Here is a 23,961-nt window from a genome sequence, read left to right as displayed (position 1 = left end):
CCTGTCTCTCACCAAAGATTTCTGGGGCTCAGAGTACTTGGTCCAGAGCAATGGTTTGGAAGAGGTAGATGGGCGGTTTCGCTCCAGGGTAAGGACCCTCTATCCTGCTCCGTTCTGAACGTCTAACATTCAGCCCCTCAGGCCTGCTCTGGCCTGGCTCCTACTGGTTGGAACCAGTCTGAATGAACCAAGTTTCTGAAAGTATTCCTGAGCCAACCTGAACTTGGGGTGCTCATAAACGGGCAGAGATGAAGTGTTGTGACCTGAACACTTGCTGGAGGTGATGCTGTGATAGGGCCAAAAATGGCCTCCCTTTCCCAGAGAAGTCCGGGAATTGCCACAGGCCTACGGTCCGTAGGAAGTGGGGTGTGGCCCTGCCCCGTGCTACATGGAGATTCCGAGCCCCATGAAACCTAAGAAACCCTCTGGGTATTCCCTGGCTGCTCTTCTTTCTCGGGAGTGACCCTGAAAGGACTGGTGCAGGCAAGCGGTTGAGATGTGGGAGCCTTGTGTGCCACAGAGCGAGCATCAATCACAACGTCCCATAATCCCTGCCCGGAGCTGAGCTTCCCGGACTCTGGGCTCTGCCCGGCCAGCCTGTCTGTGGAAGGGATTGCTGCCTTGGGACGCCCGTTCCCAGCCCCAGGATGTGCCTAAAGATAGCCGGGGCTCGGATGCCCTCTGCCCTTTGGCTTCTGCCGGCCACTGCTGGTTTGAGGCCCATAACATCTGTCCCCTGGGCTCTACCGCCCTCCCCCTCCACCACCACCACAGCGGTTGCTAGAGATTCTATTCCTGCCTCTTTCTCAGTTCTGCTGATGACCTTGGGCTACTCTCTTCTCGGGCCCCAGTTTGGAAACTGAAGCCATCTCTGTTCAGGGCTTGTCTCCAGGACACAGGCTCCGAGGAGCGCCATCCCTCCTGGCTGGCAGGCGTAGGCAGTTGAGCCAACACTTTATTAGACTCTTGTGCTCCCCTAAAGGCAAAGAGCAGAGGACACTCCTTCCAGACATGCCCTCCTCTCTATGCCGTGGTAGGGGTAGAAGAGAGGCTACCGAGGGCCACGCATGTGAGCTGCTTGGACAGTCCCAGGCCTGTGGCTTCTTCTGCCATTTGTGCCCCCGTATGTGGGGAGGGGGTAGCTAGCCCCTGCCGTGGGTTCCTTACTTCCATCCCCTTTGCCTCCGGTTTGGGTGTGAAGACATGGGTCCCCACACTCTCCTCAGCGTCGGCAGACACCCTGTGTCATCCTTGGAGCTCCTGCCCTTTCTTCATGGGGCAGGTGCCCCGCCGAGAAGCAAGCCCCTCTTCAGCACGTGCCCAGGCCCACATGCCTGGTGCACGTGTCCCTCCCCCCACCCCCAGCCCAGATGGTCTCTGCCGGGCCAGCTCAGCTGCCTCCCTCACGCCTCAGCAGCTCCTAGGACAGGGCCACGCGAGAACCCAGCTGGCCAGGGTGCCTCCAAGCCTGGGAGCAGCTGGGATGCTTGGGGGCACCGGGGGGTGGGTGGGGTGATACTTCCATGGAGACCTAGTGCCTCTGCATACGCGTGGGGTGGGGCTGCCTGGACTCAGAGGACAGGGAGCTGGGGGAGAGGAGCCCAGGACAGGAGAGCCCCGCCGGGTCAGCTCTAACCACACGGCCTCACACCAAGGTCACAAGCTGGCTGATTCAGGCCCCTCTCCATGCCTGCTACCCACTGGCACAGAGTCTTGGGCAACAGAGGCCTTGGTGAGCCTCGTTGGCCTCTCCCCGTGTCTTTGAGCACACTGGCTGCTCCTGCCATTGGGAAACCTTGTGAGGCATAAGAGCAGAGTCACCTGGGCTAGGGCCATGAGTGCCAGAGATCTAAATCATCCCAGAAGGCTTTGCAAGCACCACAGGCCACCGGGGCCTGCCGCACCCTGACCTGTTCTGTTATGCTTTTTTTTTTTTTTAAAGATTTTATTTATTTATTTGAGACAGAGAGAATGAGAGACAGAGACCATGAGAGGGAGGAGGGTCAGAGGGAGAAGCAGACTCCCTGCCGAGCAGGGAGCCCGATGTGGGACTCGATCCCGGGACTCCAGGATCATGACCTGAGCCGAAGGCAGTCGCTTAACCAACTGAGCCACCCAGGCGCCCCTGTTCTGCTTTGATAGGATTTGTACACCTCTTATCTGCACCATCCATTGCAGGGCCTGGCACACAGTGGGTGCTCACCCAGCCCACACCCTGGCATGTGGCAAGTGCTCAGCTAATACGGGTTTGGCACTCGCTGGGAGTTTACCGAGTACAGGGTTTGGCCCACGTTGGGCACTTCCTAGGTGAAGAGCCTGTCGACGACTGGGCCCTCACCTGGCACAAGCCCCGGCATATGGGAGGTGCTCCCCTAGGACATAGTTGCCACCCAGTGGGCACCCGTCTGTCATAGTGCCAGGCGCACGGTGGGCGCTCCCCCAGCTCCTGGCTGGGCATCCATTGGGTGCTCGCCTGGCACAGAATTTGGCCTGCATGGGTTTCTCCTCTAGGGCAGGACCTCGCCCACCGCAGGGGCTCACTGGCATTGGGTGGATATAAAGTGGGTGCTCTCTTCACACAGGCCTGGCACACTGTGGATTCTTCTAGCATCTGACTCTGTGAGTCATGGGGCCTCTGCTAACACAGGTCCTGGTGGTACAGTGCGTGTTTTCTAGGCACAGGGGCTGGCACACAGTAGGGACTCTCCCAGCTCAGGGACTGGCACAGAGTGGGCCCTCTCCTTATATAAGGCCTAGCACGGAGGGGGGCTCTCTTAGCCGGGACAGCCTGAGCTATGACCTAGATGATCAACCAGGTGACCGGAGATGTGTAACTACACCCTCCCAGGGAAATGGACAATATCTAGACCCAGTGTTCCTCAGGCCTCCTCTCTGGACCCAAGATCCTGCCTCCCTTCCCCTTGGTCTGCTTCCCCTCCCCACCTTCCCTGGAGCACACCTGCTCAGTCCTGTGCCCTCCCCTCCCCTCACACAGCTTCCCTGCAGCCCTCCCCCTGCTCAGGCCTAGCTCGGCAGGACCTTCCCCCTGGAGGCACAGGGCACAACAAAGCAACTAGATTCCTTGCCCCTCTGGAGACATGCCCACTCTTATTAAGAAAGTCAGAGGCGGGGGCTGGGGGAGTCGGCCTCCCAAAGTGGGGCTGGAGCAGCTGGATCCCACTAATGAGGCCTCATTACGGCCAGGGCCCAGCTGGGCTGCTGCCGCCTCCTGTCCCCATGGCCGGGGCCAGAGAAAGCCATCCAGCCAGGGCTGTCTGTTCTGGGCACCCTGCCCAGGCCAGGGCAGCCAGAGCCCAGAGCCCACCCTGGGTGGAAGTGAGCATTTGGGCATCATGGGTGACTGGGCCTTCCTGAAGCCAGTGGCCCAGCCAGGGCTTTGGCCCACAGTCTGTGTGCGCAGGAAGTCAGCGGAGCGTGTCTGGGGACCTGGCTGCATGAGGCTGGCCCAGTGAGAGGCTGAGTCAGTGGGGTCTCAGACCATTCTTAGGTGACTTGCTTGAGCCAAGGCTGGTCTCTGTCTACCCCCCAAAATGGGGATAATAAGGTATCTACATCAAGGCATTTGCGGGCGGGCGGGGGGGGGGGATTAAATGAATGAATATATGTAAAGTGTTTAGGACAGTGTCTGGCTCATAGTAAGCACTTTATATGTATTATCTATTACTATTAGTGCTAATTCTCACTCGATTTGATGATGGGTGGATATTATTCCTATTTCAGAGATGAGGAAACTAAGACCAGACATGTTAAGTGACTTGCCTAAGGCTATATATGGTGAGAAACTGGCAGTGCTGGGGTTTAAACCAGGTCTATCTGACTCTAAACTTGTGCCCTTTTTTTTTTTAAAGCCATCCTAAAAAAAAAAAAAAAAACCATCCTGACATGTTCCCTTTGAGGTCACCATACTTACCAAACTCACAGAAAAGCTAGGTTTTCTTTACAGCAGAATTCATGCATGCTTCCATCTGGTGGGTGCTTGCTAAGATCCTACCATGTACCAGGCCCTCTGCCAACCTATCAATTTCCAAAGAGAGGTCCGCCTTCCTGGGGCCAGAACACTCGTGCCTACCCTCCTGGCCACTGGTCTGTGGTATCTCAGCATCAGCTGGAGACTGACCCGTGAGTGTGGCCTCAGGGAAGTGGGACTGGATGGGTCTGAGTGACGTCCGCCCCAGTGACGGTGACACCTGCTGGACTGAACCCAGCCCGTGCAGCACATACTCCCGGAGCAACTCCTCAGGCCCTGGGCAATGCAGTACAGATCTCCGCGGCTCCTATCCTGTGGCTCCACCTTTGCCTGGACTCTGTGGTGACCACTCTCTGGGCTAGTGCCATCTTTCTTTTTTTTTTTTTTTTTTTAAGATTTTATTCATTTATTTGACAGAGAGAGAGATAGCGAGAGCAGGAACACAAGCAGGGGGACTGAGGGAGAGGGAGAAGCGGGCTCCCCGCTCAACAGGGAGCCCGATGTGGGGCTCGATCCCAGGACTCTGGGATCATGACCTGAGCTGAAGGCAGACGCTTAACGACTGAGCCACCCAGGCGCCCCTAGTGCCATCTTTCTTAGGACAGGTGACCTTGCAGTTCCCCGGGCCAGATCTTTCTTGCGTGGTCAGCCACATTCTTCTGTGAACACACTCAATCATCTTGGCTGGTTGAGGGTCTCCAACTCCTGCGGGGGGAGGGAGGCAACAGCTCCAGAGCCCACCATCCCCCCGCCCACACCACTCTAAGAAGTCTAAGATGCTTTGGTAGTGCCTTGTGGACTATGCCCCCCCTTCTTCCTGCCCTTCACCAAGTCTAGTGCCCAGTGGCTCCCAACCACCCTACCAGGGGCCCACCAAGTGCCAGGCCTGGGAGCTCAGAAGCATCTGGGCCCCGAGGCCGCTCACCCTCTCCCTAGCTCGCTCTGCCTCACTCTGTGGTTGTGAGTATGTGTGTGTGTGTTTTGTTCCAATAACTTGCTGGGAACAAGGGAAAAACACAACAAACCCCACGCCTCGCTCTAGCTCTGGAGCACCCGCGCTGGGCTGCATGGGGACTGGCCGGAGGGGGAGGGCCGGGGAGGAGTAGGCAGAGCTGCAGGAGGAGATGAGGTGAGAGTAATTGCAGCGGGAGAGGCAGGGGATGTGTTAGTGTCGCCTGGAGCTGGCAGAGGTATGAATGAGAGCGGAGACAGGCGCGCTCCGCTCTGAGTGCTCATCCTGGGATGGCCTCGGCTCGTGGACCTGTGGCCCCCTCCTCCCCAGGACAGGTCAGTCACCTTCCAGAAGGTTGAGCCCCCTCCCTGGAGCCAGGCGGTCTGGGAGGCTGGGCTGGGGGTGGGGAGAGGGGCTGAGTGGTCTGTGCCAGGGAGGGGCAGGCCCAGCCAGCCAGGGAGACAGACACCAGCAAAAGTGACCCAGAAAGTTGCAAGTGTGCGAAGGAGTGCAGGAAGAGTTAGCTGTGCGGTGGGGAGCCTGGGGGAGGAGAGTGGGGGGGGGTGAGCGCTCCCCCAGCCCAAGGACCTGCTGAGAATCTGCTCTGTGTATCAAAGCTGCATTGTCCTAGCTCCCGGGGAGACGGGCCGGAGGTGCCCAGGAATTGTACTAATCAATACAGCCCCATTGTCCGTGCCACGGCAGTTACTCCTATGGGGAGAGTGAGCAAGGGGGCAGGGGGACGTGGTACATGGACTCAGCAGTGATGGTGGGGGAAGAGGATGGGATGGGGGTCTCAGGTGGGAGGAGAGAGAGACCCCAGAGAACGTTCACCAGTGTCCACGGCAAGTGCCCGGACGGGGTGGGCACCCATGTGGCCTCATCCCTAGAAGCTGGGGATGGGCACAGATGTCAGGGACAATGGGGCTGATGGCAGCAAGTGTGAAGGGACAGGGAGAGCCATCCTCCCCGCCCGGTAGAGCATTCTGATTTGACCTTCAGAAGGCAAGAGAAGGAATGTCTTCTGGGAAGACCTGGGTTGGGTCCGGGAGAAACATTATGCAGGACTGCCCTCAAACCTCAGAACTGCCAGGGTCACAGACCAAAGCCACTTCCCCGAGTGCCAGCCCCACTGCCAACTGTCTGGGGTAGAGACTGCCCACAGCTGCTGCGTGTGAGGCAGGGCTGCTGGGCTTCTCCAGGGCTAGAGGCAGGGCCCACCCAGTGTCCGCCATCACTGCTCCCCAGGGCCTGGAGCAGAGCCTGGCGAGCCTGGGGTGCATCTTCTGTCTGCTCCCTGCAGTGTTGGCAGGTCTCTCCCCACCAATCAGTGCTCTGGGCGGAACAGCACAGGGCATGCCCTTGCCTCTCTCACCTGCTTTACGAAGGCTTGGACTCCTAACAGGTGCCCAGAGCTTGCTCTGAAGCTTTCCTGGAGGCAAGAGGCACTAACAGCCCCTGGGTACTGCTTGGCCTAGGGCAGATTTTCCCATGGTCCTGCTCCTCCACCCCTGGCCCCTGACTCTTTCCCAGATCTGGATCAGCGAGGCCAGATAAAGGACAGAAGGCTCTGTCATTGCAGGGCGGGTGCTACCTAAGGGCCAGCCTGGTCCCTGGACCAAGGGGAGAGAACTTGGGGGAAGAAGAATCTAAGGGTGTGGGGAGGTCGTGGGGTCTTTTAAGGCAGCCACAATTTACCGTAATGGCGATTCTGCCTGAATTCCCCGATAGGGCTCAGAGAAAGTTGCCGGTGATCTGGATTTGGCTCAAGGTCAGTCTGGGATGTGGGGTCTTGTCTGTCCTCCTCCATAAAGTTTGTCTTGGATGGGACTTCATCCCATGAGCAAACCCCAGGGCTGCAGAGTTCTGAACAAGAGGCCTTCTAGATCCCAGCAGGGCCCGCCCAGCCAGGCGGCTCCAGGATTCTTCAGTGTCCACCGAGAGCAGGAGGAGGGAGCTCACAATTCACAAAAATATCCAGTGGACACTGGTCTGGGAGGGTGGGAGTGAGGAGCCAGAGGAGAGCCGTAGCCCAGGGTAGAAATCTGGGCTCTGTCCAAGTCTGTGCATGAAGAAAGGAGGGGGTGCATCCCATGCGGGTGGTCACCTCTGGGAGGGGGCTCTGCGGCTTTGTTTCCTCTTTACTCTTTGCTGTAGGTTCCCATTTTTTTTGGTGATAAGCTTAAAATGCTTTTATAATTAGAAGAAAAACAATAACTTTTTTTTAAGGATTTTATTTATTTATTTGACGGAGAGAGACACAGCGAGAGAGGGAACACAAGCAGGGGGAGCAAGAGAGGGAGAAGCAGGCTTCCCGCTGAGCAGGGAGCCTGATGCAGGGCTCGATCCCAGGACCCCGGGATCATGACCTGAGTTGAAGGCAGACACTTAACGACTGAGCCACCCAGGCACCCCAACAATAACATTTTTTAAAAGTCATTTAGAAAGTTAGTGGGAACTAATGGAAGATTCAGGAGAGAGTCAGGAATAGGAAAATTCCAGGCAAGGCAGAACTACAGAGATTAGTAGATCTACTGAGGTTGCCTAGTCTGTCCACTGATTTTATAGTTAAGGACGCTGAGTTGCAGGGAGTGGAAATGACTTGCCCAGAGTCGCTGGGGGAGCAGGCTCTAGAATGCTGGGGTTCTCATGCCTGGCGCAGGGTCCTGCGCTGCCAAGCCCAAGGCATGGTGGGGAGATCTGGATTCTGCCCTCAGAGCTGAACACCCCTCATTCCAGGAGCTCATCCAGAGCAGGGACTAAGCCAGGCACAAGGCTATGTAAAGGACTTATGTAAGTGATTGCTCTGTATGGCTCACTCGGCTAGGCAGGCACGGGGTGGGAGGTCACAAGTCCTTGTGTGGGACTGGACCCTGCTGCCTTAAGGACTGCTCCTAAGGGGAAGAGCATCTGTGCATGTGTGGTCTTTTTTTTTTTTTTTTTAAAGATTTTATTTATTTATTTGACAGAGAGATAGAGAGCACAAGTAGGCAGAGTGGCAGGCAGAGGGAGAGGGAGAAGCAGGCTCTCCACTGAGCAGGGAGCCGGACGGGGGGCTCGATCCCAGGACCCCGGGATCATGACCTGAGCCGAAGGCAGCCGCTTAACCGACAGAGCCACCCAGGCGCCCTGCGTGTGTGGTCTTATGTGAGGGTCTTATGTGCGTGTGTCTTTGTATGGTTGGCATCATGGAGGATGATCAGCCAACTTACCCCACTCAACCATGGAAAGAAAGCCCCAAAGCCTGCCTTCTACCCAACTTGGGGAGCTCGGGCACAGGGCAGGGCTGTCCCTATCCTGGAGAGCACCGATCATGCCCATGGCCATGGAGTCTCAGGTGAGGGTTGGGGCTATCCAGGGAGCCTGGGGAGGAAGCACCAGCCCCCTGTGGTTTAATTCATCACCCAGGTGTGAGCAAGGGAGGAAGGGAGAGCAGCGAGGGGCAGATAGTGAAAGATGGGTGATGGGCAGGAGAAGCCTGGAGCCCGGCCAGTCGGCAGGGCTGAGCTGGGTTAGGCAGACGGGCCGCCGGTCTGGCTGAAACTGTGAGCACAAAGGGGTTCTTTCGTGGGTGCCCGAGAGCCGACGTCCACTGCAGGGACAGGTCTGATCATTGGTACAGGTGTCCACCCAGCAGAACAAGAAAATGAGCGGCTTAGGCTAGGGAAGAGGATGCAAGGAGAACAAAATCGAGGCAGTGCTGGAAAAGCTCGCCAGCTGTGGGTCTCGCTGCCCAGGAAGGCAGCGGCCGGGAGTGCCCAGGGGAGAGCAGAGAGGGGAACTGGAGCCTCCAGAAGCCCCGCAGAGCATTTTGGAGATCCTTTCCTCTAGCGTACTTGGAGAAAGGGGGGCTTGCTATGTCCTCGGCAGAGAGCCAAACCCTCACCAGCCAAGTCACCTGAACGTAGCTCGCACTAGAACGGAAGTCAGAGGCCTGGCCGTGGCTCCCATGGTGACCTCCCAGCCACTGCTCTGGGAGTCGGCCCCACGGTGCTGAGACGCAGGCCTGGGAGCCAGAATCGGGGCGCTTCTCACGCGGCTTGCAGAGTGTCGCTGACCCCCAGCTCCTTCTGCACCGCAGAGCCCTAGTGTGGTCAGGAACTCCCACCAGAGCCCCATCGCCGGCTCCCTGCCCCAGGCCCCGGTCTCAGGGCTCCCGCCTCCCGAGTCGTGAGTTGTGGCCACATGGCTGAAGTGGTTAACGCAAGGCCCAGTGGTGTGCCGCTCATTAACTGAGCAGAGCTGGCTCCTGAGGGCTCAGTTAAGTGGCGGCCTGGGGGCACCCCCACCCTCACTGTCCCCCTCGATGCCAGGGAAGGAGCAGAGCTCAGAAATCCCCGTCGGGTCCCGCTGCACTTGGTTTGGGGGGGCGGTGCCTCAGCCTTCAAGCCTTGGGGACCTCGGCCTCTGCAAGGAGCCCTGCCTTTGCCCTGCCCATGAAACCCTCCTGGCCCCTCGGGTGTCTCTTTTACAGCTGTGAGCACTGCTTCGTGACCCCACCCATTTACTCTGCAGCTGCCAGTCTCCCATTGTGCCCTTAAGTAAACAAGCCTTGGACAGAATAAAACTGTTATTGTAGGGTCAACATATAGGAGCCCTATTTGGCCGGGATTTGTTTGGGAATGCAGAAGCTGTCCCCAAGCCGGCCTCACACCCTCTGAAAAAATGCCCCTGCCCGGACCGTGCAGAATTGCTAGGCCTGTCCCCAAGAAGGCCTTCGGAGGTGGTGACAGCCTTAGGCAAGATTCTGTATGGGCCTGTCCCAGAGGACACACTCAGGCTGTGAGCCACCCTCTCTCCCAGAGCCAGACTGGCCCTCAAGCCCCTTCATCAGGGAAGCCTTCCCGACCTCACCCTGTGTGCCCCCCGCCTGGCCTCCTTCCATATATCCTTGTGCCTTGAGAACTTGCGCTTTGTGGTCACCTCACGGCTGCGATATAAAAATCATGGATTTGCTTCTGTCATTGATGGCTTGCTCCCCCACTGATTTCGAGCTCTGAGTGCGTAGGGGTGTCTGTTTAGCTCACTGCTGGATTCCCAATGCCTGGTGCAGGGCCTGGCACGCAGTAGGTGTTAGTAAATCCCCGTGGTTGCAGGAATGGACGCCTGCAGGCTCTTTCAGCCTGTCAGTTCACTCTGCGTGCGCCTCGAAGGGGACTGGACCCCAGTTCTCGGTGCTGTGCCCCCAAACCTCCTTGGAGGGTGTGAAGGTCAGTGTCTCCTCTGGGGGCGATGCCAGGTTGGGTGTACAGGATGGTTACTCCACAGGGTGTCTGTGCTTTGGTGGCAAGCCGAAATATGCCCACCGCGGGAACAAGGGGTACGTGGCTGGGGCCTCCACTGGGCACTGGTGCCTCCCGAGTCTGCATTCCCAAATAGGCCTTTCTGGAAAGCGCACAGGTCCCAGTGAAGCCTTCCCTCCTCTCTGCATTTGTCGGTCCGTGTCAGGATCCGGCAACATTTCAAAGCACCAGACCTCTTTGTTTATTGGCCAGTGTGACTGTTGTCCTTGAATATGTCTCTTTCAAGCTGGGGGCCAGTGTCACTTCAGCAGCGTCCCTCAGAAGCCATGCTGCTCTGTCTCCAATCCTGGTGTCCTCCAGGGACTCCTGTCCGTTTCTCTCAAGGGAATAGCCCATCTCCCAGAGGCTGTCTCTGTCACTCTGTGCTTCTCTGCTGGTGATTCTCAGGGTCCCTAGTCTCCTAGTGAGAGCCCCCGACCCCTCAGGCTCTCACTCAGGGTGGCTTGATTTCCTGTCACCCTGGGAGGGGGTGGAAGGGCCATGGCATGGGGAAGGGGCATATTTACACTTGTAAAGGGACTTGCTGAGCCAGTTCCAGCTGTGGGGTTGGGGTTCAAAAGGGGCTGTCCTCAGTGGGGCCTCAGGCCACCCAGCCCAGCCCTGCAGGCCTCCCCCCCACCCCCGCCCCCGCCCAGGGCAGACCCAGCTTCCTTTCCTTGGGGCAAATTCCCCTCATCGGCCCCTCCTGGCCAGCCCCCTCCTCGTCCGCAGCCCACCCCCTCTCAGCTCAGAGACCTTTTTCCGGAGTCCCTCCCTCTGTTTCCCCTAGCAGAGTCTGTCCTCCAAGTCTGGCGTGGTGCCTACAACTCTGGTCTCCTCCCCCAGGTCGGCTTCCCCAGGGCCCCCTCCCCGGCTATGGGCCATATAGATGACTCCCCTGGGTCCTCCCATCCTGAGCCCCAGAACGCCCTCCCCAAGTCCGGCCCAGCTCAGTTAGTCCCCCGTCTCCCGCCTCACAGCCCTGCCCATCCTGTGCCCCCAGGAAAGCGCCTTCAGCTGGGGGAAGGGTCGGGCATCCCCTCCCCCACACCGCCTGCCCGTGGGCGGCGGCGTGCTCAGCCTGGTGATGTGGTAGAGTGGCGGGTGGGGGGTGCTGTCTGGACACAGGCCCCTTTGTGCCCAGCCCGACTTGGCTGCTTGGTATGAGGCTCAGCTGCTCCCAGATGCTCACCCAGAGGGGAGAGGGGAGGCTTTGGAGGGGCTGGGGCTGGGGGGCTCTGGACTTGGGCTCCCTCTCAGTGTCCCACCTCTCCGATGTTGGCAGCAGCTGCTCAGGTGGGCTGGTGCCCCTGGCACAGGGTGCTGGGGGGCTGGTGAGGGAGGCCCCGCTTGGCACCCTCCAGCAGCCGCTCCTCTCTTCTCCGCTTCTCTGCCAGGCCAGCCAGCAGCTCCTGCCAGTAGAGGGGAAGCCCGGGGTGGGTGGGGGTGGGGGCTTGGGGGGTCCATGGTGTCCCCGCTGGGAGAGGCCCAGAGGGTCAGGCACGGGAGCACAAACCTTTCTGATGGTAGCTTCTCTCCTGTCCCCACAGAATGGTGCTGTGCCCAGCGAGGCCACCAAGAGGGACCAGAACCTCAAACGGGGCAACTGGGGCAACCAGATCGAGTTTGTACTGACGAGCGTGGGCTATGCCGTGGGCCTGGGCAATGTTTGGCGCTTCCCATACCTCTGCTATCGCAACGGGGGAGGTACCCAGTGGGCACAGGGCAGGGACCTCCCACTTAGCTAGAGCCTACCCACCAAGGCCTGGACTACCCCCTCCCTGGCACAGACCCCTCTCCAGACAGGCTGGCCTCTGGCTCTCATCTCCTTTGCCCCAATCCCTGGCTTAGGTACCCTTTACCTAATGCACAGGTCACCCCCTGACCCTGGCTGTCTGCTGTTTGGGCCTGACCCTGCTAGCCTGCTCCCTTGAGGTCAAGAGAGGTAGAAAAAGGTGCCCCAACCTCCCAAGGTTTCCTGTCTTACACCCCCTGTGTGTCAACAGCCCCCTAAATGGTTCAGGGAATTTGAGGATCCCAGCGACTTATGTTTGTGAATTTGCTTGGTGAAGCCATCAAATCCCACCCTAACATGGTGGGTCTGGGGCCTGGGTTCTGTTCAGGAAGCCTCTGCCAAATTAAAAGGCACGCTGTGGGTAGGATGCCTCAGACCCAGGCTCTTGCTCAGTGCGTGGACCACCCTCCTCTGGTCTTAGCCGATCGCAAAGGTTTTGCTGTTGGGTTCTCAGCAGGAAGAGGGTGGGACCCCCCAAGCCCGCCCTGAGCCAGCCCTTTCCCTGCCTGCCAGGCGCCTTCATGTTCCCCTACTTCATCATGCTGATATTCTGCGGGATCCCTCTCTTCTTCATGGAGCTCTCCTTCGGCCAATTTGCAAGTCAGGGCTGCCTGGGGGTCTGGAGGATCAGCCCCATGTTCAAAGGTGAGGCCTGGGTGGGGTACACCGCCTCCCCCCCACACACACACACACACGCACGGGCCTCTGGGGGCCTACTCACCCATCTGTACAAACACTGTCAACCCCCACGGAGCCTTGGTGCTGACCCCAAGCCCTACATCAATGGCCAAGGCCACAGATGCATGCTGGGATCCATGTTTACTTGGCCTCCACCCTCCTCACCTACCACGTGTATACACAAAGCCCCCGGGCCCCCCAGCTCACCCCTGCTAAGGCCTTGACCTGTCCCTTCGATGGCCCCCCACAAAAGCCTACCCTGGGGGGCCCTTCAACATTAACCTTGCCTCCTTCAGCTAGATGTGTGAGGCTGCCCCCCTTCCCTCCCAGGTGTGGGCTATGGCATGATGGTGGTGTCCACGTATATTGGCATCTACTACAACGTGGTCATCTGCATCGCCTTCTACTACTTCTTCTCGTCCATGACGCACGTGCTGCCCTGGGCCTATTGCAATAACCCCTGGAACACGCCCGACTGCACTGGGGTGCTGGACGCCTCCAACCTCACCAACGGCTCCCGGCCCGCCGCCCTGCCTGGCAACCTCTCCCACCTGCTCAACCACTCGCTCCAGAGGACCAGCCCCAGCGAGGAGTACTGGAGGTGAGGCCCCACTGGCCCCGGGCTGGGGGGGACACCTGGCGCCAAGCCTCGGCTCTCCCCCCTTGCCATCGGGCAACTTTCTGCCGACCCGGTGGGGTGCGGGGACCAGAGCCGGGCAAACTAAGGAGTTTACAGACTAGCTCAGGAGAGGAGGCTGACACAGCCGAGAATGATGGAGGGCTGGACGCTGAGTTGAGCGTCCTGACAGGGTGCAGTGAGAGAGGGCTCCAGCAGTCAGGCACGTCCGCAGGGCAGAGTCGGGGGACAGCGGGGTGTCTTCCTGGTGAGAACAGCATGAGCAAAGGCCTCAGGTCCCAAAGGAGAAGAGGCTGGTCCTGACCCTGAGGGGAAGCTCTTCTGATGAGACTCACAGGTGTGTGGGAAACTCATGGGCCCTAAGGGAGCCTAGGAGGGGCCACCAGCCTTCCTGGAGAACTTATATGAATTAAGCGTAGACTTACCACTGCAGGGCAGAGGGAGCCGTAGAAGCTTCCTGAGCCCAGGGCTGTCATCATCAAGCCGTGCTTAGGAAAGACAGCCTGGCACTAGTATGCTCTGTGGTGAGAGAGACTGGAGTCTCAGGACTGGCTGCAGGGAAGCTGCTGTTGGAGGTGTTCTAGAACACCTTGGCGTGAGCGCGCAGGGGGACGTCCTGAAGGAAACCCCCCATGTCCTGTTGGGGAACTGGTGGGAAGAGAGTGTTGGGGGCCTGTGGGTAAGCCATGTTAATTCATTCCATATCTACAGGGTCTGCTCTGCCAGGCCCTAGGTACCCATGGGGTCTGAAGAGCCCTGAGCCCCTCGCCTGAGGAGTCGACAGTCCTGAGGGGGGTCATATTAGGGCAGGTGCTCAGGGGTGTGGTAGGGGCACAAAGACGGGGTGGTCAGTTCTGAGGGACGGGGCCGTGAGGAGGTGGTCCGGAAGGCTTCCCTAGGAGGGAGGAGGGAGGTGTAGAAGGGTTGGGAGAGACGTGGGCTGGAAGGCTGTGGCCACGAGGCGGCGAACTGGAGACAGGTGGGACGGGAGAGGCCAGAGGCATCATAAGGCACAGGGCTTCCCAGGCCAGGCTGAGGTTTGAAGTTTCTCCACCAAGTGGTAGAGAGCCAGAGGCGAGATGGCTGAGGCCCCGGGGAGACGGAAGTCCTAGCGGGTCAGAATCCTCTGAGCCTGGTCCCGGTGCTCCGACCCCGCAGGGCCCAGCTTCCCTGCACCAGCCGCCATGCTGTGTCACTGACATTCAAAGACAGCTCGGATGTGGTCATTATCCACAGGGCTCGCGGTGTAGACAACAGCGAGGGGCAGGCAAAATTACCTCCAGGCCGACTCAGTTCCTCAGTCGCTGGACAGATCATTTCTCGAGCACCTAGTAGGTACCAGACACTGCCCTCGGAAGGGAGACCGCGTGAGGAGTAAGACACTCGGCTCCTGCCCTCGTGGAGGTCCCATCTACCGAGAGGACTAAGCAGTTTACTGCACAGTTAGGTATTCTACTGCGTTTGAGGCATGGTGTGGTCAGGACAACTTGATCTAGACTCGGGGGGTGGGGGGAACCTGAGGAGCACAAAGCCTCACCCGCACCCACAGGGCTGCTCCAGAGCCTCTCACCCCAGCTGGTCTGCCAGGGAGGCCCAGCCGGCTAGGGCCAGCCACGACAGAGTTCTGGAGATTTTATCCAGGGCAATCAGAGGGGAATAGTCCTCAAAGAAAACTGGTCATGGGCTTGGGGGGGGGGCCCAATGGGTGGCCCATTGAACTCTCCTCAGTCAGGGCTGGAGTCAAGCCTGCCTCACTAGCCGCTGTCCCAGGCGGAGCTCCTTCCCAGCAGGATGGCTCCCTGCTGCCCCCTCCTGGAAACCCTGGGAAATGACCCTTGAGAGGCCTGCCCAGGCCGGCTTCAGCAAGGAAGCGAGGAGAGCAACACCACCGTTCCCCTGGGCACCTACTGTGTGCCAGGCATGTTATCTCCTATCACAGTATCCCTATTTTTCAGATTCAGAGACTGACTGATGTTCAGAGGTTAAGGAACAAGGCAGCAGCGCTGGGTCAGGAGATGGGCTTCCACTGTGCCTGGCGCCTGGTATGAATCAGGCCAATGATACTCTACAGGTGTCCTTGGTCCACACTCTCCAACACCCCTTTGGAAAGCTGTGTGATCACATTTGAGCCCACCACAACCTCGTTTGCTAGCTCGTGCAGGTAGTATAAAATAGTCCCGTTTACAAATGAGGGAAGCAGGTCAGAAAAAAGATTAGGAGACTCCTCTAAAGCAAGAGAAGCACAGAGGACAGATTTCTGAGCCCCAGTCTGCCTCCTGCCCACCCCCTGGTCCACGGTCTCCTCTCTCCCCGCAGCCCTTCAGTCTTGTTTTACGATCCTCTGCGTGCTGGTCTGATTCCGGCCCGTAGGCGCTAAGTAACGACCAGGCTCTCACCTCCACAGCCTGTGGTGCACAGCAGAGCACCCGAAACCCAGTGGGACTCAGGCCCCAGCACCCTGCTCCCAGCGTCTTCATGGCAGCTCTGGGGTAGCACAGACCTCACTCAGATTGCGCTCTGTCGCTCATCAGCTGTCTGGCCTTGGGAGATCGATCACCAAACCTCTCTAAGTCATAGCTGTTTGTCCATTAAATGGGAGGGGTCGCAACACCTACCTTGTTGTTATAAAGAGGGAATGAGATCATGCGGCATCACTCCGAAGAACAGGGACGGGCGCTCAGGAAGCACAGTGATGCCTGCCGACAGGCTCCAGCCGCTGCTGGAGACACAAAGAAACACATTAGGCTGTTTTGTGATCGCTGGGCTGGAGCAATTAAAAAATAATGCAGAATAATTCCAGAGATGTTATGCATCGAGAGCCAACTTGTAAATATGCTGGGTTCCAAGAGTTCTTAGGTTAATTGATCTCAAAAGCACATGGTCCCAAAACAAAACGAAAAACTAAATATGGTGCCATAAAAAGAGAGGTAGAATTCACTACTTGGTTCCCAGGCTAGCATTCTAAACTTTTTAAACCCCCGGTATTGTAATGCTGTGCCCTTGCAAATCATATAAATGATTTAAACATAATCAGATAAAATACTACCAGTTTAACATATATAATTAGACAAAGTTAAAAAAAATCTTTTGAACAAGAAGTGGTTTCTTTTCGTGGAATGCTATTGGCTGAAGTAAAGCAGCTCTGAGTAAGCAGCAGAAGGACCCTGTGGCTATTCTGGAAGGCTTCCAGCACGCAAGTGCCCTGAGTAGGTGTGCCCGGTTGGGTGGGGTCTGGGCAGCCCGGAGCCCCCAGCCCAGTTGCCTTCAGCTTTGAGTGACCTTGTCTGCTTACCTCAATAGCCCCAGAATACTTTTTCTGTGTGCTATGAAGGAAAAAAGATTGGAAAGCACTGTCGAAGGGGACCAGGTGACTCTTGCTGGTGGTCCCACAGCTCCTGAACTTCTGCCATCCCCTTGCCTTTGGTTCCCCCATTGACTAAAAGCCTGGAGTTGGGCACGTGTTGGACAGCGCCCTCTTCAGGTCGTGGTGCGAAGGGCGGCCTCCAGGGAATTTCTGAGGCTGCGAAGAGGCAGGCCCGCCCTGCAAACACCAAATCCCAGGCCTGGCATCATTGTCCCATGAGGGGACAGAGTAACATCGCATCACAAGGTATTAAAAACGTTGCCATGAGGTTTGAGAACTGACTTGGGAAAGAAGGTGCGAATAGCTGAGAATGATAGAGGACAGCCTCTGAGCTATCCTGAGAGGTCCTAGCTGTAAAAGGGGACAGAAGGGAGCCTGTATTTACCTAAATCCAGCTACAGATTATGCTAGGTTGGTGTTATTATGCCCATTTTACAGATGAAGAAACTGAGGCTCAAGAGCTTACCTCTTGATCATGACTTCTAGCCTGGATAATTGCAACAACCAGGCTGGTGTCCGCTCCCAGGTTCTCTCCTTTCTACCTCCAGATCCATTTACCACAATTTTCACTCACTCATTCATTCATTCATTCATTCATTCAACAAATATCTTTTGAGTACTGCTCTGTGCCAGGCACTTTGCTAGGCACTGGGGGCGCTGGATACTCCTGCCTTTCTAGAAAATGGATGACAAACAAAATAAATAGGTTAAAAGAAAAAAAAAAGGAGACATACGCTGTGGAGGAAAATCTAGCAAAAGGGGTAAGGAGTGCTGGGCAGGGGACAGGGCTGCCATTTTAAGCAGGGTAGCCAGAAAAGGCCCCTTTGCAAAGAGGGTACCCGGAGTAAGTACCTGAAGGAGATGAGGAGGGTAAAAGCAATGCCGACAAACCCAGCTGCATAATTTGTGGGGCCCAGTGTGAAGTGGGCATATGGGGCCCCTTGTTCAAATGTATGCAGAATTTCAAGATGTCAATGGCAGAGCATTAAGCCCAGCACGAGGGCCTTCTAAGCAAGGGGCCCTGTGTGACTGCACACGCCTCACACCCGTGTGTACATGTGGATATTTGGGGAAAGAGCCTCCAGACAGAGGAAAAGCTCGTGCGTGCAAAGGCCCTGAGGGAGGGGCATGCCTGGCATGATTCAGGAACCACGAGGAGCCCAGTGCAGCTGGGGCAGTGAGCAGTGCGTCAAGTGGGAGGACAGGAGACCAGGCGGGTGGCAGGTTGGGGACAACGGACCACTTTGGGCCTCACAGCCACTGCAAGGACTTAGGCTTTTCCCTGGTGAGAGATGGGAGCCGCTGCAAAGTTTTGAGCCAAGGAGAGACCCTGAAAGTGCTCTTACCAAACCCTTCAGAAGCTTCCCATTGTTCGCAGGATAAAATTCAAACTTCTCAGCCTTGCCTTCATGGCTTCTTATAATCTGGCTTCTTCCTATCCTTCACCCTTCTCTCTTCCCTTTACCTTCTGTCCCAGCCTTGCCGAGCTGCTGACAGACCCAGCCAGGCTAGCCATGTTCTTTCACGATCCCCTGTCCTGCTGAGCGCTGCGTCCTCAGCCTGGCATGTGCTGCTTCTTCTCTTCACCCACTTGCTCCCATTCCTCAAGCCTTAGCTCAAGCCTCACCTCTTCTGGGAAGCCTTCCAGTGTGCCCCTCCACCACCCTTCCAGTGGTGTCCATATGCCCAATCCAGGTCTCTATGCCCAGCACCTCGCACAGGGCCCGGCACATAAGTGTCCAGTTTATTGAAAAGGCACTGCTGGGGCGGTGGAGGGCACCAGATAGAGCCACACATACACAGGAGAGGAATTCGGGTTCAAGCCTAGGCCTGCATGCTCCAGAGCCTCCAATCTTTATTCAGCACTCCACCGCCTCCCTCAGTTCATCAGGGATGGAGAAGGCTAGTGTGGGTGAAGAGTTCACAGAAGGCTTCCTGGAGGAGGTGACACCTGATAGGATGTGTCCGGTCTAGAGGAGAAGGCATTACTAAAGGGAGAAATGCACAAGCCAGGGCCTGGGATGGGCCGGAATAGGGACAGGGAGACCTCCACACTCCCAGGACTGAGGAGGCTGGCCCAGGCTCAGGGTGTTACCCCCAGGCGCCTTTGTGGTCCTGGAGGGGCTGCAAGCAGTGGAGTCTCAGGGCAGCAGACAGAAAGGGCGGGGTGGGGCCAGTCGGGGCTGGGGCCTCATAGTGGCACCCTTCTTCCACATGCTGCACCCTCATGAGAAAGAAGGAACCTGCCAGGCTGCACCCCAGGCCTTGGGAGTCAGTCACTGGGCATCAGGGGCCCGGGCCTCAATAGCAGAGTATCCCCTTCCCCAGGCTCTACGTGCTGAAGCTCTCAGACGACATCGGGAAATTTGGGGAGGTGCGACTGCCCCTCCTCGGCTGCCTTGGTGTCTCTTGGGTGGTGGTCTTCCTCTGCCTCATCCGCGGGGTCAAGTCTTCAGGGAAAGTAAGTATACCCCTCCCCCAGCAGAGTCTGTGCCCACCCAGAAAGACCCTGCTTCCCCTGCTGGGGTTGTGTGTAGGGGTTGGGGGCAGGCGGTGATGAAGGGACATGGGAGGGGAGGAGCGGCCAGAGGGTGGTGGGGTGGTGGCTGGGGGGCCAGGCAGGGGGTGCCCAGGGCGGGAAGAGCTGGGAGGAGTCCAGCGGAGCCTGTCTCGTGCACAGGTGGTGTACTTCACAGCCACATTTCCCTACGTGGTGCTGACCATCCTGTTCGTCCGAGGTGTGACCCTGGAAGGAGCCTTCACGGGCATCATGTACTACCTGACCCCGCAGTGGGACAAGATCCTGGAGGCCAAGGTGGGCCATGGAGTGTGGCCTGGAAGGGGGGGGAGGGGCCGAGAGGTGCCCGCCTCTGACCCCCGCTGCTCTGCCCATCCTGCCCCACAGGTGTGGGGGGATGCCGCCTCCCAGATATTCTACTCGCTGGGCTGCGCGTGGGGAGGCCTCATCACCATGGCTTCCTACAACAAGTTCCACAACAACTGCTACCGGTGAGCCCCCACCCCCCCACCAGCCCCGGGCTGCCCCCTCCACCCAGCAGCCTTCCCCAGGCTTTCCTAGATCCGCAGACCCAGTGCAGCCTGCTGGGCCTCCCCCGAGGGCCCTGCATCACACTCACGGCCTGGAGGTCCTGGGAGTGCTGGGTCTGGAGTGGGTCACTGGGGAAAACAGAGAGAAGGCGGGGGAACGGTGATGCCCCAGGGGTCTCTGGGGCCTCGAGAGCCTCAGCCCACTTAAGAAGGCCCAGAGCAGACCAGAAAAGAGGTTGAGGGGGCCTCTGTTCCTAGAACGTTCCATCTCAGGTCTCCTCTCTGCCCAACTGGGCAAGGGAAGCAAGCCGCGTGTCTTGAGCCCTGTTCTCCTCCCCACCAGGGACAGCATCATCATAAGCATCACTAACTGTGCCACCAGCGTCTATGCGGGCTTCGTCATCTTCTCCATCCTGGGCTTCATGGCCAATCACCTGGGTGTGGACGTGTCCCGTGTGGCTGACCACGGCCCTGGCCTTGCCTTCGTGGCTTACCCTGAGGCCCTCACCCTACTGCCCATCTCCCCACTCTGGTCCCTGCTCTTCTTCTTCATGCTCATCTTGCTAGGGCTGGGCACTCAGGTATGAGGCACGGGACGTGGGCCAGGGGCCTGGTGAGGGTGGAGGCCGGGCCGGAGGCCAGGCCCCTGCTCTGACGGCCACTTCCTGCAGTTCTGCCTCCTAGAGACGCTGGTCACAGCCATTGTGGATGAGGTGGGAAACGAGTGGATCCTGCAGAAAAAGACCTACGTGACCTTGGGTGTGGCCGTGGCTGGCTTCCTGCTGGGCATCCCCCTCACCAGCCAGGTAAGCCCCGAGGGAAAGGCTGGGCTGGAGTGGCCCGGGAGGGGGGCATCGTGGGTGGGGGAGCCGGGCTTCGGCGCTCCCGGCTCAGCTGCCCACTGGCCCGCAGGCAGGCATCTACTGGTTGCTGTTAATGGACAACTACGCGGCCAGCTTCTCCCTGGTTGTCATCTCTTGCATCATGTGTATGTCCATCATGTACATCTACGGTAAGTGCGCAATCTTCTGTGGCCTCTCGTGTCCCGACCCTGGCCTCCCCACGCTGCCCTGCCAGGCTTGCTGACACCCCTCTCTCAGGGCACCGGAACTACTTCCAGGACATCCAGATGATGCTGGGATTCCCACCGCCCCTCTTCTTCCAGATCTGCTGGCGCTTTGTCTCTCCAGCCATCATCTTCGTAAGTTCCTCAGCTTCCCGCCCCCCTCCCTGCTGCCCCCTGGCAAGTGTCCTTCTCTTGGGAACCAGCAGAGGGAGAGCAGGAGCCCATCCGTCTGGCCAGAGCTTCCCCCCACCCTGGCCCTCCCACGGGGTCTCCGCACCCACCACTCTGGCCACTGGGAGCCTGAGAGAGGTTGCATAGAGTCAGGCGGAGACTCAGAACCACCCGGGCACTGGCCTTGGCTTGGGAAGGGAGCTTAGAGCCCTTATTCGGCTGAAGACGGTGCCCAGCCTCGGCAGGGGAAAGCAGGCTGGCAGCGGCTGAGAGCCGGCCCTCCCTCCCTCCCTCCTGCGTGCTAGCCCCAGAGGGGCCTCGGGAACAATTAGTGATATCGGTGTCAGCCTCATCGGCCTTGCTGATCCCTCTTAGCGGAGATGCTCAGGGTACGCGGTGTGAATGCATGGGTGTTCCAGAAGCGGGATGTACAAGTCAGATGTCAGCTCCAGATCAGAGGCAACCTCCTACGCCTTCCAGGCACTGGAGGGGCCTGGCTCTGGAGAGGGAAGGCTCTCGTTCCCCCAGTATTCAACACCTGGGAGACTCCCATCAGGGAGCGGAATTGGAAGGACCTCCCGCCCTGGCCGGGAACCAGGCACTTTCTGCATGTTGTTCATGTATCAACTCATGTGATCCAACTCTCCAAGGTATCATTGTTATTCCCACTTGACAGATGAGGAAACTGAGGCACAGAGATGTTAAGTAATCGACCCAAGTTTACACAGCTAATAACTGACAGAGTCGCTATTGGAAGCGGGTCGTCCCATCCGGAGCCTGTGTGCCGGGCCAGGGCTACACCAGAAACGGCCGCAGGAAGGAGGACTGGTCCATGGACTAAAAACCATCTGGTTTTGCTCCTTTATGCTCAGGGTGGGAGGAGGAGGCACAAAGTGTTTGTTGGTAGAATGGTCGCTCCACAGAGAAGAGGCAGGACCACCGGAGTGACAGAAGGGTCAGCCTAGCGGCAAGGGCAGCGTTCAGTCGTGTCCCTGTCATGCCCAGCTTCTCTGGGCCACAGGGAGCTCAGCACCGGATTCCCACTTTGGCTCATATTTCTGGCGGCGGAAGAGGCCCCTGAGGGCTGAGGTCTCCACCACTTGGGGTGTGGGATCTTCCCCGAGGCTGGCATAGCACCAGCTCCAGCCACTGGCCCAGCTTTGAAACAGGAGCATCGGAAGCCTCCTATAAGTGGCCTCCTGTAAGTGGTGGGAGGCGGGGGAGGCCGGGCACTGCTGCCAAGCGCCGTGCCCTCTGGGGCTTGCAGCTGAGGCCGAGGCCCGGGACCCTCTTGAGGGGAGCTCATCCTCCAGAGCTCCGAAGAGGCTGCCGCCCTGGGCAGGGACCTGGGGTACCAGCCAAGGCAGAGCAGGAGGTAGGAAGGAGGCAGACCCAGGAAGGCTCCGGAGGGGCAGGCTCAGCCCGGGTACCGTGTCTCCGAGAGACTGAGGCAAAGTGGGCAGCGCCCTCTCTGTGCTCAGAAAGCCAGGCCAGAGTCGCCCTAAGCTGAGGACTCCAGGCCCTGTGGACTTATGTTTCTGGGCTGTTGTGTCTTCTTTGGGGGTTTTACTTCTTTAGATTTCTGAAAGGCTCTTTTTGACAAACCATCTTTCTGTCCGCTGAAATAAGAGATTTGTTTACACCTTGATCAGCATCTAGTTCCACTCAGGAAACTGGTCATAAGCTCCTACTATGCGCAGCATGCCGGGAGGGGCCCCCTAGTGGGTGTGGGTCTTGCCGTCCTGAATTTGGTCACTAGGACGCAGCTGAGGGCTCAGGAGGCGGATGCCGAGCCCCCCTGGGGAATGGCCCGGGAGCCACCTGCCCATCTTTCTGCTTCCTTAGTTTGTTGTCGTTGCTGTGGCCTGGGCTTCATTTCCCATCCCACTCCTCTCTTTCCAAAATGGTTCCCAGTCCCCAGCCTGCCATTCACCATTTCTAGGCTTTGGAGCCTCCCTTATGGCTCCACAGCCATAGAGAGGCAGGGCTTTGCCCTCTCCGCTCCCGCATCGCTCTCATCTCTGCACAAGTCCGTTCAAATCAGCAAGTGAGGTTGTGCCAGGCACTCTGCTGGGCATAGAGACCCTGATGCAGTCCCAGGAGGCCCTAGGCCTATGGGAAACATGAAACAAATGCTTAGCAGATGGAAAATGCCATTGACAGCCCTTTCAGGAACAGGGATGAGAAATCTGGAAAGGCTTCTTGAAGGAGGTGTCATTTGCATGGGGTCTGACAGAGGAAAATGGAGAGGATTCTCCAGAATAAATGAAGAGGGAAGAAGATGCTGGGTGCAACCGAGACATTGAGACGGGTAATGTGGCCAGAAGGATAAGTGAGGTCTCGCTGGGAGATGGCAAAAGCTCTAAGGCCCAGGATTTGGCAAAAGGGAGCCATCGCGAGTCTTTGAGGAGAACCGACTGACTTCAAAGGTGATTTCAATTGTTCCCTGGCTGGTTCAGGATTATGACGAAGGCAGACCTCTCCTCTTCCATGATGCCTGATGCCTACCTGCCCCCCAGGCCCTGGACCTTCAGTTCCATCTGCTTTGTCCACTACCCAAACCTTGACATTGCCCCTGTCCTGCCCAAAATGCCTCTTCCTAGTTCAGGAGACTGGAGAGAAAGGGGAGGGGTGCTGGGAGAGGGACTGAGGCCTGGAGAATGGGGGGGCGGTGCTGGGCAGGCCTCACGGGCACTCCCGTCCCCTACTCTCCGCAGTTCATTCTCGTCTTCACGGTGATCCAGTACCGGCCAATTACCTACAACCACTACCAGTATCCAGGCTGGGCTGTGGCCATCGGCTTCCTTATGGCTCTGTCCTCCGTCATTTGCATCCCTCTCTATGCCCTGTTCCAGCTCTGCTGCACAGATGGGGACACCCTCCTCCAGGTGAGGGGTGGGGGCAGGCCACAGCCAGGTGAACGGGGAGGGGGTGTGTGGATGGGGCTTCCTGGCTCCCTTCTGAAGCGCCCACCCACCCT

At 58.1% G+C, this 23,961-nt stretch overlaps 1 protein-coding gene across 5 annotated transcripts in view; it reads left to right on the top strand.

The window, feature by feature from the left end:
• The window catches only part of SLC6A9 (solute carrier family 6 member 9), a 32,208-nt gene that overhangs the window by 6,926 nt on the left and 1,321 nt on the right, over positions 1 to 23,961 (top strand). For 2 of the 5 annotated variants that reach the window (XM_006749294.3, XM_081818273.1), the window contains exons 3-13: positions 11,773 to 11,929; positions 12,531 to 12,662; positions 13,026 to 13,296; positions 19,025 to 19,157; positions 19,377 to 19,511; positions 19,602 to 19,705; positions 20,088 to 20,325; positions 20,416 to 20,550; positions 20,657 to 20,756; positions 20,845 to 20,945; positions 23,699 to 23,869. In XM_006749294.3, the coding sequence (XP_006749357.1) occupies positions 11,773 to 11,929; positions 12,531 to 12,662; positions 13,026 to 13,296; positions 19,025 to 19,157; positions 19,377 to 19,511; positions 19,602 to 19,705; positions 20,088 to 20,325; positions 20,416 to 20,550; positions 20,657 to 20,756; positions 20,845 to 20,945; positions 23,699 to 23,869 (1,677 nt within the window). Of the gene's footprint in view, positions 1 to 11,499; positions 11,519 to 11,772; positions 11,930 to 12,530; positions 12,663 to 13,025; positions 13,297 to 19,024; positions 19,158 to 19,376; positions 19,512 to 19,601; positions 19,706 to 20,087; positions 20,326 to 20,415; positions 20,551 to 20,656; positions 20,757 to 20,844; positions 20,946 to 23,698; positions 23,870 to 23,961 lie in introns of those variants that run through there. The other 3 variants (XM_031020432.2, XM_031020433.2, XM_081818274.1) reach the window with 3 other exon arrangements.

The sequence above is a fragment of the Leptonychotes weddellii genome, chromosome 4 (assembly GCF_054177405.1).
Source record: "Leptonychotes weddellii isolate Sample4059 chromosome 4, ASM5417740v2, whole genome shotgun sequence".
In the NCBI taxonomy this organism is placed as follows: domain Eukaryota; kingdom Metazoa; phylum Chordata; class Mammalia; order Carnivora; family Phocidae; genus Leptonychotes; species Leptonychotes weddellii.
Note: the sequence above shows the minus strand (reverse complement) of the source record. Positions and strands in the feature narration are given on the sequence as shown.